Source organism: Euprymna scolopes, chromosome 10 (genome assembly GCF_053919585.1).
Source record: "Euprymna scolopes isolate OS-2025 chromosome 10, ASM5391958v1, whole genome shotgun sequence".
Classification (NCBI taxonomy): domain Eukaryota; kingdom Metazoa; phylum Mollusca; class Cephalopoda; order Sepiida; family Sepiolidae; genus Euprymna; species Euprymna scolopes.
The window spans coordinates 52507046-52524082 of record NC_136491.1 but is presented as its reverse complement, the minus strand read 5'-3'; the positions used below and the strand labels follow the sequence as shown (position 1 = coordinate 52524082).

Genomic DNA, 17037 nt, shown 5'->3' with positions numbered 1-17037 from the left:
TTTCGAACATTGTCATAATATTTTTTAATTATTAAACTGCCTCTCCGTAAATCTCACTAATGTATATCATCCAGTAGCTTTTAGCTCCAATAAAATGGAGACATTAATAAACGAAGATGCTTTGCTTTATGGTTCTTATTTTATTTTTTTGTATTTTTCCTATAAGATTTCATATCAAAATCGAAAATATTAATGAAACTTCAATAGTTATAACGAGCGCTTTCGATTCGACTGCGAATCCTCTGAATAAAACTGGGTAGGAGCGAAAAATTGAAAGTAAATATGCGGAAAGTTAAATATACAATAAATTGTATCGAGTGATGGAAATTTAAAACTATAAAAAAGTCGATTAAAAATCTAAGTATGAATATATATATATATATACAGGATGGAACGATAAAATTGTCGCCTTGAAAAAGATGACATAATTCCATTTCTGTTCGATTAAAGCCAGTTTTCTTTTTAGTTGCAGACCATCTACTAGGTGACCAGTCGTGTACAAATCGCAAAACGATATGAGACTTCTATAATGTCTGAAAGTGGCACAATATTCAACGAGCGAGATCGGAGATGAGCTGTTGTACAACTCCTTCTTTCTACCGATCAAAATAAGGAAAATAGAACTATTACCAGCACTTTCACAATGCAAACTCGGACGGTTCGTCGCTTGAGGGCACAGTTTAATGAAGTTTCCGGGCACAGTAATGGTTTTGCTGTGATTTCAAGTGAGGATGACAACAACGCAAAAGTTATAACCAACTAATTCCTATATTCTATATGAAGTCCACACCAGAGGTGTACTGAAGAGTGTAGGAATCCCCTGATGCAAGCAAGTGACCGCTGGCAAACCTTCGGTGTGGCAACTGGAACTGGTATCGACCCACAAGTCAAAAGAGACCCATGCTTGGTTTCAGAAGGAGTGCTACGACTTTGTACTCTTCTCTCACTGTCCCCTCTTCTCATACCTTAACCCGCTTAACTACTTCATCTGTTACTACATCAGGCACATGACCTCCCGCAACACAAAAGTTAGCCTGATAATCCCGATTAACCGAGCTCTCGATGGCGGTTGTGGAAAAGGTATGCTCCCAGTTCCGGATCCGTATCGAAGCGGTATTGAGGCTAAAGGCGGCTATATTAAACAGATGTAAACTGTACTATATAACTAAATTACCTGACTTGATTTTTTGCAAAAAAAAAGTTGTAAATAAATTAGTTTTCATTATTTACTTGCCTCCTCGCGAAGGCAGAGATAGACACAAAGCCGGTTTTTAATTGAAACCAGTTTTTAATGGAAAGCAGTTCCCCAGGAGTGGGCACTCTGGTTAGTAACAAAAAATGTATCAGTCATTTTAGTTTTGGTTCGCGCTTGTAGCGCACAAGTAATTTTTTTCAAAATCTTTGAATCATTGCTATATATTGGGTCCAATATAATATAATAATAGATACGAATCTACATTAAGAAAAATATCATATGTAAGCATATTTTACGACTGGGCAATGCCGGGTGCCCTGCTAGTTGAAGAATATAACAGAAGTTAATAATATAACGGTAAATAATGTGCAAACACACAAGAATTAAAAATAGAACGGCTTTAATGCATCTTGGACAACGATGACTAAGTTCATCTAATTATAGATGTTTGAAATCTCAACTTACCTTAAATTCGTATATTTTAGGGCCTTTTTCATAGTCAATGAGACTGCTATTCTTTATCCGAATTGCATTTGTCGAAATACCCTCTCCAGATGCTGGATGAATATAAAATCGATCGAAGTATTTTTCGATTTCAAAAACGAAGTTTGCGTTTGTGCCCTGTGAAAACGAAAATAACAGAAGAAAAATCGTAACTTCGAAAAAAAAAACAGTATATCGTTTACTTCTGGCATTAAGGTATATTTTAAGAAGACAAAACTCGTTTCGCTTTTTTGTAATTAATTATCATATAGATTTCATTGAACACGTTATTTATCTCACTCTTAGCTATCTATGTGTTTTACTCGGGCTTTTTTCTCGTTGATTCACCACTTTTCAATATTTCATGTCTCGGTGACTATTCCAGATATAGGATTTTATTATTATTATTATTCGGCACGTCACTTGAAATAAGCGTATTTGTCCCGAAACATGACGAACACGACCTGGATTAATTAGAGAACAGGATAATACCTTTTACATCTACCAAAAATAAAATTAATGTTGATTATTATTATTATTATTATTATTATTATTATTATTATTATTATTATTAATAATAATAATAATGTACAAGTAAAGAGACTTATGTTGTAGTTACAAAGGAATAATATCGTAAAAGATGTATTCTAATTTACAAATTAACGAATGAAGTCTAAGTAATAGATATATATATATATATATATATATACATATATATATAATATTATATTAAATATCAATATTATAACGCAAATGCTTTTATAAGAGTGCAAAAATAGAGCTGTAATATAATATTGGAATATTATGTCAACATAAACAAATATAGGGAACATATTTTCGTAAATGCATTTAAAAACATATTTTATTTGCATAAATTGTTTCGGCCTCCATCAATCACATATCTCTGTAAGATATACATAATGTATGATGTAATGTTCAAACATTTATAAAGCATCATTCATTTTATGATGCAATATACAGTGTTCATTAAATATTAACCAACCAGACTTGAAAAAAGCTGAAGTGTGTCCAGCATTTATATATGTTTATACCTTTATTTGTTGTATATATTTTTCTATATAATATATATTTTCTGTTTTCTAATCATATTATTCGGTGGAACATGTTATATCCAAAGATATTAACGACGTGTTTTCGTAATGGTTTTTTCATCCCAACGTAATTGTATTAATAGTTGGCCATCGATAAAGATTTTTTTATACTCAAAATCATCTCAAATTAATGGTGATTTTTCCACTAATTGTAAGCGTATAGATATTGACCATTTTTCTTTCTTTCAGATCTAGTTGCTTCATTTTTACTATTTTTATACTTCGCGTATTTAAGTCCTTTCCATCACAGAAAGATGTAATAGAAATCCGGAAAGTGAGGAAAATCAAACCAGCGTTAAAAAATAAAAATAATTCGTTCCTATTACAAATAACAGCGATAGTCTACTTGGCATTCACCGCTTAAGGCGAGCAGATATTAGAACAGTAAATATAACAATCTTCTGAGCAGGCTTTTTTTTCAAATTAAGGGTGCTTAAACTTGTCAGATGGATAACCTCATTCCAGGTAAAATTGTTGCCAGTACACTAATTTGACACATGGCAATAAGGGAAATAACAAAGAAAATACTCAAAGCATCTATTTTTTCTATACGTTTGATCAATTTAAATCAGCAATTCTATGACCGTTGTCCGTGATCTCATGAAATTTGAGGAGTAAAAAAAAAAGGTAGCGAAAAGCGAGAGTTACGAAAATTGATCAATGGTTCACGTTCTACCACTCCGTTATCGAACAATTTGGGAATATTAAAATTTGGGAATATTAAACTTTTAATACCGAAACGACGTTTTATTAATGCATCTTAATTATCACAAGTTTCTTTCAAAATAAAAGCATAATATTAAAACGTATCTTACTTTAAATCAGGACAAGAACTCTACTTCGAATTATCAATTCTGTATAGTTTAACTAACTAAAATAAGTGTTTATTCGGAGTCGTGTTTTAGGTACATATAATTAGTGGCTAATTGAATATTTAATTCAGATTCATGTATCAATGCTCTCTGTTCATTTACTAGGAGCAGTAAATCATAGATATTTATTGGGTAAGCGGAATGATGTCTTTGCCTTGAATCGCCTTATACTTACCGCGTCTTTGTCGATGACAGTCATCAGTAGATTTGGCACTCCTCTGTCAGTGGCTATATTTTCAGGAATTGTGGATATGTACCTCGGCTGGGTGAAAGTCGGTATATTGTCATTGATATCCAAAATGCTTACACGAATCGTAGTAGTGGCTGTAGTTGAGGGGGAATTCCCTAGCTCAAACGGGTTTGTCTTTATTACTTCCTGGACCTACAAATAGAGAAAATTAGTCGATAATATGATTTAAATTTCTCATACAGATGACTGCAATCAAGCCTTTTCATTCTGTAGTATGTGTATATGAATATGTTCCATAACGACGATGTTGAATAGTTGGGTTTTATATTTTATCTGTATATGAGTGTATGTGTAAATGCGTGTATGTATATACGTCGTATCATTAGTGTGTATGTTTTAACATTTATGCAACAGTTTTAACAGGAAACGATTGACGTGGACGTATCGAAACAGTTGTAGACAAACGGTTCTTTTTAACAGGTGTAAATAACACAACACTTACCTGAATTATTTACGAACATTTACGAACTTTTACTCATTTTCCCCGGTAAACTAAATAAAACATCTACAATAGCACTTGAACAGTGAAACCAATAATCGCTAGTAGCAATCACACAAAACCATCAATCACATATCTCTGTAAGATATGCATAATAATAATTCCCGATAACAACAACTTATACCATGGTTCGTCCAAAAATTAATGCATCCTATTTTTATAAACTAACAAAACATTAAAGAACTATAAAGATGGGTATGCAGGAATATGGCAAATTCTAGGCATTCAAATAATCTAAACTAGGGTTTTATTCTCATGCTGCTATAATGTTGATACTCTCATTACTGATACTTTGGCTTTTCTCTTTGTTGTCAAAATGTTTCATATATGAAACAACTAAGTAAGCATGTTAGGAAGATTATCCGCGTTTTCGTCTAATACAAAGATATTCGATGAAGTATATTATAAAAAATAATTGATGAATGTATATTGTTTGTCTATCCTTGCGATAGACTTTTTTGTGTTTTGGATATATGTATACCTTATATACTACTATTTAGGCATTAAATTGGACATCGAAGCATTTTAATTTTCAGAGAATCGAAGTAGCCATATTATATTTATATTGATCTGTGGACATAATCAGCATCAAATATCTGCAAAACTATTTTTTTCACTTTCAATTTTTAACCCCGTAAGTGACCGATTCTTCACTAAGGGGAAATACTTGATATTATATTGGTGTCAACAGTCATGACCCTCTAATAGCAGTCTTTATAATTAATGACAATGTTATTTGATTGGTCGTACTTTTTCTTGTTCACTACAGCCTCTCTCTCTCTCTCTCTCTCTCTCTCTCTCTCTCTCTCTCGCACACACACACACAGCTAGTGTCAGTCGTTTTTGTAAATACTATAATGCCAGATGTTCTTCAGAATTGTCTGATCTATTTTCTGATTTTTTGGTTCCAGCTCGTTCGACCCGTTATTTTAATAGTCTCCGCTGTTTTGATACCTAATCGCAATAAAGATTCTTATTCTAGTAGTTTTTACCCCTAAAACTGTAAAGTGGTGGAATTCTCTTCGTGATTACTGTATTCCTCCTAATTACAGCCGTTGTCTTTTCAAGACCAGAATCAAAATGAATCTTTGTCTTTGCGATAGACATATTTCGTTCTTGTACGCTTCTTACGTCAAGAGGATTCACGCCTTGTGTCGAGCAATTTTCAAAATTATGTACATAACCGTAACTGTTTACTTCTTTCGTTTTTGTATGGATGTCTTAGCATAAATTTGTTGTCGACCTTTTTTCATGCGTGAATAGATTTAAGTTTCTTGCCCACAAATAAATATATTGAAAACACCAAAAGATTTCCAAAGACGGATAATATGCATATTATTCGTATTGTTTGAGTTTTTCGACCACTGTTCTCATAGTTAGTGTTATTTGCACAAAGTTTCGATCGATGTAACCGTCAGCCTTCTTCAGATCCATCTTGTCAAACTCGGGAATATTTTTGTTGAACTCAGTAATCTTTCTGTTTGTCTAGGAATTTGTAAAGAATTTCGAACGAAAACTTTTATTTAATCCACGACGATAGAATTTTCTCTTCTGAGTCCGCTAATACTGGGTATGTATTAAGGTATTTGCACTTGTATTTTAGGTTGCAACACTGAGGATTGAACCTTCACCCTTTAGAAAGTGTAACTTTAACAACTGAATTTCAATTACTCTATGCACTGCGCAACAGTTCCTTGTGGTCGGAGGTTACATCGACCGAGAAATTGTGCAAGTAACACTCAAGATGTGAACAATAGTCCGAAAAATCCAAATAATGCAAATAAACGATTTTTTATTTTAAAAATTCAGAAACTCATATTAACTGTACTGTAATGGAAGGCTATAAAAACGATTAAAGTTAAATACCTTTAAGTAGATATCTGAGTAACCAAGAGCAAGGAGTGAATCTTCTCTGTCAATACGTTTGACAATTGAAATGAGGCCAGAGTCTGGATTAATCTGAAACAACCCTAAAGTATCTGGAAGAAAATAAAATACATAAATAATTATGCATTACAAAAAGTGTATTGAAGTGTAATCTTTAAAAATACCATCCTTTGGAATTTAAAGGAAAGATTATCTATTGACCTCTAGAATTGGATACGTGTATACATCAATGTAAAATGTACCAACGTTGACGCCAGGACTACAGTGTAATCCAATAAATTATTTGCGGAAAATAAACAGTACATAAGTTTTGGCTAGAATATAAACTTATAGAGAATCGTCGGTACATCTTGATCCATAACCACTGAACAAGCACGTATAATTCAACCCGATTACAAATATAGCCGATGACAAATAAAGGATTTTGTTTTTTAACAAAAATAACAGTTTGTGGTGTCGCGGGAAAATACAATAAGATTGAATAATAAAAGTTCATGAAAGCATATATATATATATATATATATATATATATATATATATATATATATATATATATATAGTACTAAACTTTGTTGAAATTCAACGACTTACATTTTTTCTTTTTTATAACTTTTCTGTATTTAATCCTGGATCTTTTTATTACTGCCGTTTCGTTTGATGGAATTGCATTTTTATGATTTTATGTTTTCATAAAAATCTCCTTTTTGACCAACTCGTCAGATGTGATTCCATTCGAGATTACCAACAAAAAGACTATTGTTTACATGATAAACCTGGTGGATTCGTTTAGGGCAAAGGGATTGCATCCCTACTTTGCTACAGATCGGCCATTTTGGGTACATGCAAACCAAAATTCTTGTTTTAAACCTTATTCTCATATTCCATATTTTTGTTTCAGCCTTAATTTCCAATTATTTCCCGTTATTTATTCTTTCCTATTTTTTCATAATTTTTATTGCTACATATACGCATCTTTATTCTAATATTCATGTTGCTTGGTTTCGAATTATTATTTATTAGTCAGGTCTTAGTTTCAAAGGGAGGCCATTCTCATGGAATATATTTTTTATTATTAGAATTACTTCCCTTACATCTTTTCCGTTACCTATGTTATACGTTTTGGTTTTTGTTCATTTTCTTATTTAATTTTTACTTTATTTTTCATTCATCTTTTTATAATAATTCAGTTTTTTTTATTGTATTCTTACTTTCCATTTTGTTCTTCTATTTATGTTAACATTATTCTTACATGGTCGATGTTCTCCTTTTTTTTAGGTTATTCACTTTACGTGTTCGTTTATGTTTTTTTTTAGTTTGGTTTAATGCGTGAAATTAAGTATCGATTTCTGTGCAGACATCCGTGAATTAAATCTTGTCATGTGGATAATAATTTTTCTTCGGACATTAGTATATGGCATGTAAAGGTTGCATTTTTTTATTTGCTTGGTTTATATTTTTCACTCTACCTGCTATAAACCATTTTAATTCATATTCAATTGTATTTTTCTTTAATTCCTGAACCCATATTGCCAATGTGATTGAGTTTTTCTTCTTTTCTTGTTATTTTCGATATTGTTATTGGTTCTGTTGCTATCTTCATATTTGTGATTGCCTCTATTCTTGTTATTATCTCTTTTGTTGTTTCCACTGTTGTTATTACCGTTACTTTTATTGTTATCTCAGTGTATTGTTATCTCAGTGTATTGTTTAAAAGATGTTAGGTGATAACGATATCTGCCTTTAAAGAAAGTTCCGGTGCTCCGTCCAAATACTTTAGTTTAATTACTTGTTATAACTTCACATTTGTATACTGTGTTTAATGTTAAATAGTTCCCCCTTCCAGTGGACATGCAGTAGGGTCCCGGCATATTCTTTCTTTTTGTTGTTAGATTCATTTTCGGTATTGTCTCTATTTTAATAAATTTGTTTAATTTCTTGTTGTTGGAAACAATTATGGTTTTTGTTAAGTTAGCAGATGTCGAGAAGATTAGCTTAACAGCGTTTTTGTTAATTATCTTACATAGTTTACTACCTTGCGGGATTTTTTTAATGAAGAGATACCGGATGAAGTAAACAAGAGTTATATTTTAAGAAAAATATGTAAGTCTTGGAATTTCAACAAAGTTTTGTACTATACATGCTCTGCACCTATAAAATAGATACATTGAGCTTTACTCAAAATTAACGGTAATTCAGTTTTATCATAACAGTCTCAAGCAAATAAATGAAAACGTATACATTGAAATTAAGAATATTTCCAAAAAGACATTAAAAGTATATATATATATATATTTGATATATATTATATATATGCATATTTATACACACACACACATATATAATATAATATATATATATATATATAAGTTAAAGTGTCTATCTGTGTGTGTCTGTGTATCTGTGTGTATGTGTGTGTACATTTACCTACGCAATAATTCTGTCAATGTTAAGTTTACAGACTCGAAATTTAATATACAGGGTACTGAGATTTGGGAAAATCGATGTGATCGGTTTTCGGCCAGGAATGTGGCGATTAAGGGGTCAAAGTTCAACGATTTGACCTTTGAGAACTCTACGAAACTCCTCCAACAATGTTGGGTCTAATAACTTGAAATTTTATATATACCTTCCATGGATATGGATCTAACTTAATAACTCAACTTGATCCCCAAACAGTAAATTTTATGGGGTCATAATAGGGGTCAAAGTTTAAAAAAATGACCGCTTTTTTTTTTGCTCAACATACACCTCCAAATACCCGGGCAACGCCGAGAACCTATGCTATTATATATATATATATATATATATATATATTCCTGAGCAATTATTAATTAAGATATTTTCAGGCAAAAACACAAACAAACATTTTATAAAAAGCTAGACGGTTGTTTTTTTTTCTTAAAAATTACAGCTGGACCTAAAAAAAAATTTCCGAGCTATAATGACGGAGAATTTTTAACTAACCGTTCAATATAACATTTAGAAAATACTTTAAACAGCCAAACAAAATAGAATAATAACCTCCCCAACCAGAGATATCATTTGTAAAAAAATAAAAAAGATATATACCATTGTATATTGAATATCTCAGAGTTCGAGGTGAGAATTTATCTCCATCAACAGCAGACACTGTCGTTATTGGAGAGCCCTGAAAAATAAATAAAATTAATTTACTACATGGTACGGCATATATGTCATCTGTCCTCATCGTTGATCTTCAAAATAAATCACTATGGATCTCTCTAATACACACACATACATACACACACACACACACACACACGCATATATATATATATATATATATATACGTTTTATTTTTTATCACCGTTTTTTCTGTTTAGTTACATTATTGTTTCAGCTACTCAACCGTTTTTCGCGGTGTAGTAGCCTCATCAGACTTTACAGAAGTGTTTGTTTATGGAAGAATTTTTTTATGGAAGAATGGTGTCAGGGGAGGGGTGCGAGAAAAGCGGAAAAGGAAAAGGGAGAAAGGAGAGATGGGTGGTTGGGTGCTTGGTAGGTCGGCAGTGCTTAGGTTTTGGAATTCAAGAACATTAGGTGGTTTTGGGGGGGTCCTGGAATTTCATTTCTGGTGTGGCTAAAGACATAGGGATACATAGAGGGGGAGGGAGATACATAGGGGTAAGAAGGGGGGTTGCTGTCTCTTTAGTGGGATGATTTCTTGATAAGTATGTCTTGACCTGTTGGGTGTTCACTTAGGTTGGGAGGTGGGGGGGGGCTACGATTCGGTTTATCCATTGGATTTATCATAGGAGTAAGGATCATTCTGTTCACATACAGGTGTTTGATGTTTCAAATACTTCAGTAGTGTTGGAGAAGTTTGCAATATGCATTATTTATCTTGTTTTAAAGATTAGTCGCATACGCATCTTGTGTTATTGTAAGTTTCGAATTTTCATCAAGTTCACACAAAACCGCGACTATCGAACATTGTCTTTATTATATACACTTCATGACACTGATTCTGCAGTTAGTAAAATAAACGATAAACTGCCAGTACTAAACACTGTCGTTTCATATCGTGTACCTTACGCATGGCTAAAGCAGATACGCACGGTAGCTTGTATGTATGATAAGTGTAGTTTAGAAAGTAATCAAACAGCGTTGCAAATACGTTACACAGACGTTTCAAAACTTTTTTTGTAGTTTGCAGGTAACGCAACTGCAGCGTTACTTTTGACGATTAAAATACGTTATCTTGAAATATCTTATTGATACTTCTTTCTATACTCCCGACAACACAAATATGATCAATAATTTATAAAATTACAGAATAGTAAAAACTACAGTGCTTGTGCACCTTTGCCACCGCGCTATTTTTAAATAGTTTTTCAGGTTAAATTAAAACTTCACGACATTTTATTTATTAATTTGTTAGGTGGAAATACAGAATAGTTAAAAAAAAAACACCCTCCCTTCCCTATGTTAAAGATAGCTTTCAAAATAATAATGTTATTTTTTCCGGCACGGTGGCAAAGGTGCACAAGTACCACATTTTCTAAGCTAAGGTAATGTTTATGTTTGTTTCACTTTTGTTGGTTCTTCTTTAGAGGGTTTCTTGGTTTTCGCCTTATTAATAGTTGTTCTCATATCTAACTTTGCCCTTGTGAAAAGACAAGCTAAGGGGAATACTTGAGAACTCGTAAATGAATAGAAATACAAATAATTTATATAAAGCACATCTAAAGGAAATCGTCATTTGAACTAGCAAAGTCGAATCTCTGATAATGGTTATTACTCAGTAAAAAGGTCTTATAAATCATTTATAAATATTCAAAATAGCCGTGTTCCACTATTTGTATTTTTTTAGTTTACGAGTTTTCAAGTACTAACTTATTTGTATTTTACCAATCTTATTTTATTTTTGTGTCGCAAAGTTGCAATAATGTCGGAAAAACTTCCGGTTCCATTGTTTGCGTATGAGGCATTACAATTAATTAATGTTGCATGGGTCAAAAACGAATCTCAAAACTAAACCTAAGCCTTAGTAAATTTAATTCATGCATCTAAATAGGGACGTTTCAGCCATCATTCGTCTTCTTCACGCAGAATATTGTAGTAAGAATTCAAGATTATGATATCGCTGTACAAAAAGTTAACTGAAATGCAACGATAGGAGTAGGATTAGAAAGGATTTCTTGTTTATTTCTGTGCCCGCTTCCATATATAAAATAGTAGCCTGGGTACCCGGCGTTGCCCGAGTGTATGGAAGTGTGTGTTGAGCAAAACAAATAAAAAAAGTGGTAGTAGGCAGGTAGGCTCGAACCCGTACAACAAAGTAGGAAAAGAACGTGAAAAACAAACGTGACGTCTATGCCGTTGCGTCTATCGCTAAAACGGAAGTGACGAAGATTTAAATTAATGCTACTCAATCGGAAAGAGGGGATGACTTTCGAAAATATCGGCGAAAAAAGCGAACCCTCCCCGGAGAAAGTGCCCAGTAAAGGAATTAATGTTTTGGGACAATTTTTGCAATATTTGTTGTCCACTAGGGTAAAGCTTCAAAACACTACCGATTTTCTGAAAATCCGTCGCCTATGTCGAAAGTTTTAGTCAGACATACAAACATACATACATACATGCATACATACATACATTTAAACAGACAGATGAGATTTATATTATAGATGTTAATCTATATTTATGTTAACATAGTTCGTCAGTATACCAACTATTTAGGGAAATTCATTAAATACTAGTCCACGAACAGCCAGCCATAGAATACCAGTAACATTCTGCAGACCGATTATATTGGAATTCAACTCACTGGAGACAATTCTTCTGGTATAGAGATGGATATCGCTTTTACGAAATACGGTGGAAGATCAGCCACGTCGAGCACTCGAATCTCAACACTTTTTGTTTGTTTATTACGGCCATCCTAAAAAAATACAAATAATAAAATTGATATAAAAAAATGATTAGAAATCATCCTGAAAAAAAAGGAAAAATAATCAGTTGCAAAAATTGGTCGCAAAAAATGCAATAACAGAGCTATTCTGAATATATACATTTTTTAAATATTTTTATATTTTTTAAGTATGCCTAACTGATTCTAATTTAAAAATAATAATAATCGGATTTCCATATACCAGAACCATCAAAGAAAAGTTGGCAATTTTACACAGTCAGGAAATTTTGTGTAGAGAATACTTCTCATTAATTGATTTAAATTTCATAATAACAACATCTGCGTTTAGAATTAAGTTAGGAATATTTCTTTCTTTATCGTCTGCATAAACTACTTAAGCTTATGTCATTTTAAGTAGGTAAATAATACTCTATTTATGTCTTTTCTGGGTCAACGGCCAACTAGCACCGTGTATATTTGTGTGTGTATATGTGTATTGGGGTAGAGAGGGCTCCTGTAAGCCGTGGTGAAGGCAACCTTTCTAGGAGAAGCACATCTCTGATTTAAAAAAAAACATAAAGCGGTAGACCAGTACCCGCATTAAGCTGGTCTGCAGTTTAATTTGTTGCTGGCTATCTTGCTCTTGCTTGTTGCTTGATCTCAATATTTTGAACCGAGAGACTTAGCTGTCGTACAAAGCTAAGACTCTGTAACATCATCTTTGTGTAGATACTCCCTCAGGCATTTGGGCTCATGGACTTTAAGTGTCTGAGGGAGTGGCACTCGTCTGACAAGACGTTGCAATCATCATTTATTTTGGAATGAAAAATAGATTGATTTAATTAATCAGCTTTGAACCTTAAATTAATTTTGCGCAGTCTTACTGTGTAATATAGATAATATCGACTTCTGTTTTAATCTATCTATCTATATATCTATAAAAGTCAAATTGTCTGTGTGTGTGTCTGTATGTGTACATTTCCCTACCAAACAACTCGTCAATTTTCAGTCTACAGACTCGAGATTTGAAATGAGGGGTATTGAGATTTGGGAATATATTTTTTATCGGTGTTCGGGCAGAAATTTGGCTTAAACGATTTGACCTTGGAAAACTCTAGCAAACCCCTCCGCAAATTTTAGGTCTAACAACTTGAAATTTTAGATGTAATTTATTTGGACATGGATCTATCTTTTTAATTTGAGGAGTTCAAAACACTAAATTTTAAGGGGTAAAAATTGGGGTAAAATGTTTAAAAAATGACCTCTGCGGTCTCTACCAAACTACTAAGCCGATTTGAAATTTTACATAAAGTGTATTCAGATATAGGACCAGCTTTTTAATCGGTTTTCAGCCGAAAATCTGGCTGCCAAGGAATCAAAGTTCAAGAGATTTGACCTTTGCGCTCTCTAGCAAACTATTCAGCTAATTTTGGGTCTAAACATTTGAAATTTTATAAAAAGTAGATTCAGACATGCAGCAAACGTTTTAATCAGTTTTGAGGCGAATATTTGGCTGGAAAGAGGTCGAAGTTGAAAGAGTTGACCTTTGCAGACTATAGCAAACTCCTCCGCCAATTTTGGGTCTAAACCCTTGAAATTTTAGATGTAGATTACCTGGACGTGAGTAAAATTTGTAATATATATACACAAATGCACATAAAGTTATACACAGTACATAGAACCCGAGCAAAGCGAGACTGAACTGGTAGTTTAATTAGGAACTGTGTATTATTATCTAATTTAATAATGAAAGTAAGAACATCTTCATCGGTTACGTAAAATATGCTTATTTTCATTTGAATTCAATAAGTAATTTTTATATAGGGACATTTAAAGGTCATCTGCTCAAGATGTGTTTGCGAATACGTTTGTATATATATGTGTGTGTGTGTGTGTGTGTGTGTGTGTGTGTGTAGAGTAGTATTTGTAACCCTTCTCTCTTTCCTCTCTTTCTATCTCCTTATATATATGTGTGTGTGTATGTATGTTAGTGTGCGTATGTATAATCATCTGCAGACAGTTATTTTCTTCACTTATTCACGTCCAGATTCGAAACTCCAGCGATGAATCACATATAACTGCTGTAGATAGATTATATCAATGCGTATTTTGAAAACATGCCAAGAATTCAGCATCATATTCAGAGAGAGGGGAGACAATTCGAGGCATGCAACCGAGAAACGAAGTCATAACACAACAGCAAATACAACTGTTATTGTCTCTTCCATCTTCTAGATAATAAAAAGTAAATCTCGCATAAAAGAAAAGAAAAAAGAGTAAACTTACAAAAGCAACGAGCGGCACTTGGTAATTTCGTTTTTTCTCGTAGTTGAGCGGTTTATTCAAGATGAGCTGACCATTCCAACTCTGACTACTTAACCTCCCTGTGACCTGAACACCAAACGTGGCGCAATCGTCTGCATACTTGAAAGAAAGAAATACACAAATAAATAACGCTCTACTGTTATTAATATTAATAAATCAATTAATAATAACAATATTTATTATTATTATTATTATTATTATTATTATTATTATTATTATTATTATTATTATTACAAAATTACACCAAATTTAACCTGGTAGTTTGGTGTTAAAAGTATATGAAAGAAATTATTCAAACGCAATCTGAGTAAAATTATTCCTGAGTTTTTGACAATCTTGTTGCACTAACCATTTGTCAAAAATAAGATATCGTAATAATTATTTTTGATGATATTATTTGGTAAATTGCATAGTTTATAAAAATGAACATGAAAATACAAACAAAATCCAGAATTAAATAATTCTGCACCAATTTTAGGTAAACTTACAGCAATTAAAAAATATCAAAATCATGATGAAGCTTATGTCCTGATTCACCATAGTCATGTTTATCCAAATGGATGATTGCCATCCAAAATCTATGATTTTGATACATAAACAAACCTACAGAACATTTACACTCATGGTTACTTTAAAAATTAATAAGGTCCAAAAAATCTTACTTATTTGGATCGAATTTATTGCAAATGTAAAAAATTTGATGTTTTCAAATTGGAATATGAATCAATGTTTTTCCTTTCATAACAAAAACCTTCTTAATAATCAAAATTTGGTAAATAATTAGTGATTGATGTTAACTTATTACTAAAATTTTACAACGTTTTTACAAAATTTTTCTTCAATTTGTAATTACAAAATTAAAGTAAATATAGACCGTAACATCTGTGTTCCACAACTGGTGATAATAGCTTACTTTAGTTTAACTGTGAGCTCACGAAAACGAACTTGCAAATATATAATCAAATAACTTATATAGGAAGGTGCGATGCATGTGTGTACTTCTACTTTTTTGGTTTCCGTTGGTGCATAGCTAGAAACTTTCGATATTTTTTGTTCACTCATATTATCGGCTCAGATGTGATTTAGTAGACCAACCTCTGATAGTAAGATTGTATCATATCAACCACCCACATGTTTGGGTTGCAATGTGTTGGGACGTTTATAACTGACTGCTTCTGCAAAGTACGTTTCAATATAACGAATTCTATACGTTTTGCTTGAAATTTGCTAAAATCATCATAGATACACTGATCGTCCGAACGCCTAATAGATATATCCATCGCTTCAAAGTAATCAGCCAGTTCTCAATGTTCATATTAAAGGAGTTCTACTCCTCTAATAGGCCGTCGGCCCAGAGTGAAAATTCTTAATTTTAATGAGATGTAAAAGGGGTGGGCATGATTTTTGGATATAATATGTATAAAATCATAAGAAACATGGAAAAAAATTTCACAAGCAAGATTATGGTGCATTAATAAATAATTTTAATTTTAATGCACAAAAAAATGCTAACTGTTAAGTTGCCTTCGTACAAAAAAGTAGCCATTCAGAATACTTCTTTTATTTACTCCTTACAATCTACCAATCACAATCATCGTAGTGCGAGTTAAAAATTCAATATGGCTGCCTCCAGTGAAGAAGAAATGTTTGTAAACAAAGACAAAAAAGAGTGCGTTATGTGCATATTTCCAACTAAAACATTGAATGTTAGATCTTTTTCAGTGAAGACATGGACGCGCTTTTTAGAATATGTTAAAAAATGGAAAGGTTTACATGGACCACAAGCAGAAATTGCGAAAAACTTTGACTTAAGCTGTGATTCAACTGAAATACCACCTCGTGTTGGGTTTCACCAAACTTGTTATGCACGTTTCACGGATTATCAGAAAATTGAAAGAATTCAGAAAAAACTAGAAAAGAATACTGATAACGTTTTCGAAGGTAAGTTTAAGCTTTTAATAATTTTTATTTTTATTGATACGTATTTGGAAAGAGACAATTTTTCTTATACTCCCTCTATTCACTTAGGCAAGTACGTGTGAACTGAACAGCATGAAAAATTTTATGGTAGGAAAAAATGGATTTAGAGTAACATTTCGTATATAAATTTAATGGAAAATCATCCTCCATTTCCTGGAGACTATTGTTAATTTTTTTTACCATTAACCCTAAGTCTGAGTGCCAAGATTGTAATTTACCCCCTCCTCTCCCAATAAAAAAACGCACAGAATTTATCTTCACTAGAAAAAAGGTCAACACCTCTAAATTCTAAAATATATTTATTCAATTTAATTGATTTTTAATTTTTTTTTTTTTTTTTTTTTTTTGTAAACTTCTAAGTTGTACAATCTTTTTTCTTCTCGGGGGAGGGAGCGATTTAAATGAGGGTGTTAATCTACATTAATATCTTTTCAAACAATTGAATATGTGCATAAAAGTTGGCATCTGTTTTAGAAAATTTCACTTGTAAAGAAAACAAAAAAAAACTAGAGTTTATTTCTATTTACTTGCATCCCCCACGAGAACATAGATACAAAAC

General features: G+C 32.2%; 1 protein-coding gene across 2 annotated transcripts in view; it reads right to left on the bottom strand.

Moving 5' to 3' along the window:
• LOC145285993 (cadherin-87A-like) overlaps window positions 1-17037 on the bottom strand; it is a 196007-nt gene that overhangs the window by 125616 nt on the left and 53354 nt on the right. For both annotated transcript variants that reach the window (XM_080134583.1, XM_080134584.1), the window contains exons 8-13: window positions 14460-14597; window positions 12090-12203; window positions 9368-9446; window positions 6278-6390; window positions 3838-4044; window positions 1661-1816 (exon numbers count right to left, since the gene is read on the bottom strand). In XM_080134583.1, coding sequence (XP_079990709.1) covers window positions 1661-1816; window positions 3838-4044; window positions 6278-6390; window positions 9368-9446; window positions 12090-12203; window positions 14460-14597 — 807 coding nt within the window. The remainder of the gene's footprint in view (window positions 1-1660; window positions 1817-3837; window positions 4045-6277; window positions 6391-9367; window positions 9447-12089; window positions 12204-14459; window positions 14598-17037) is intronic.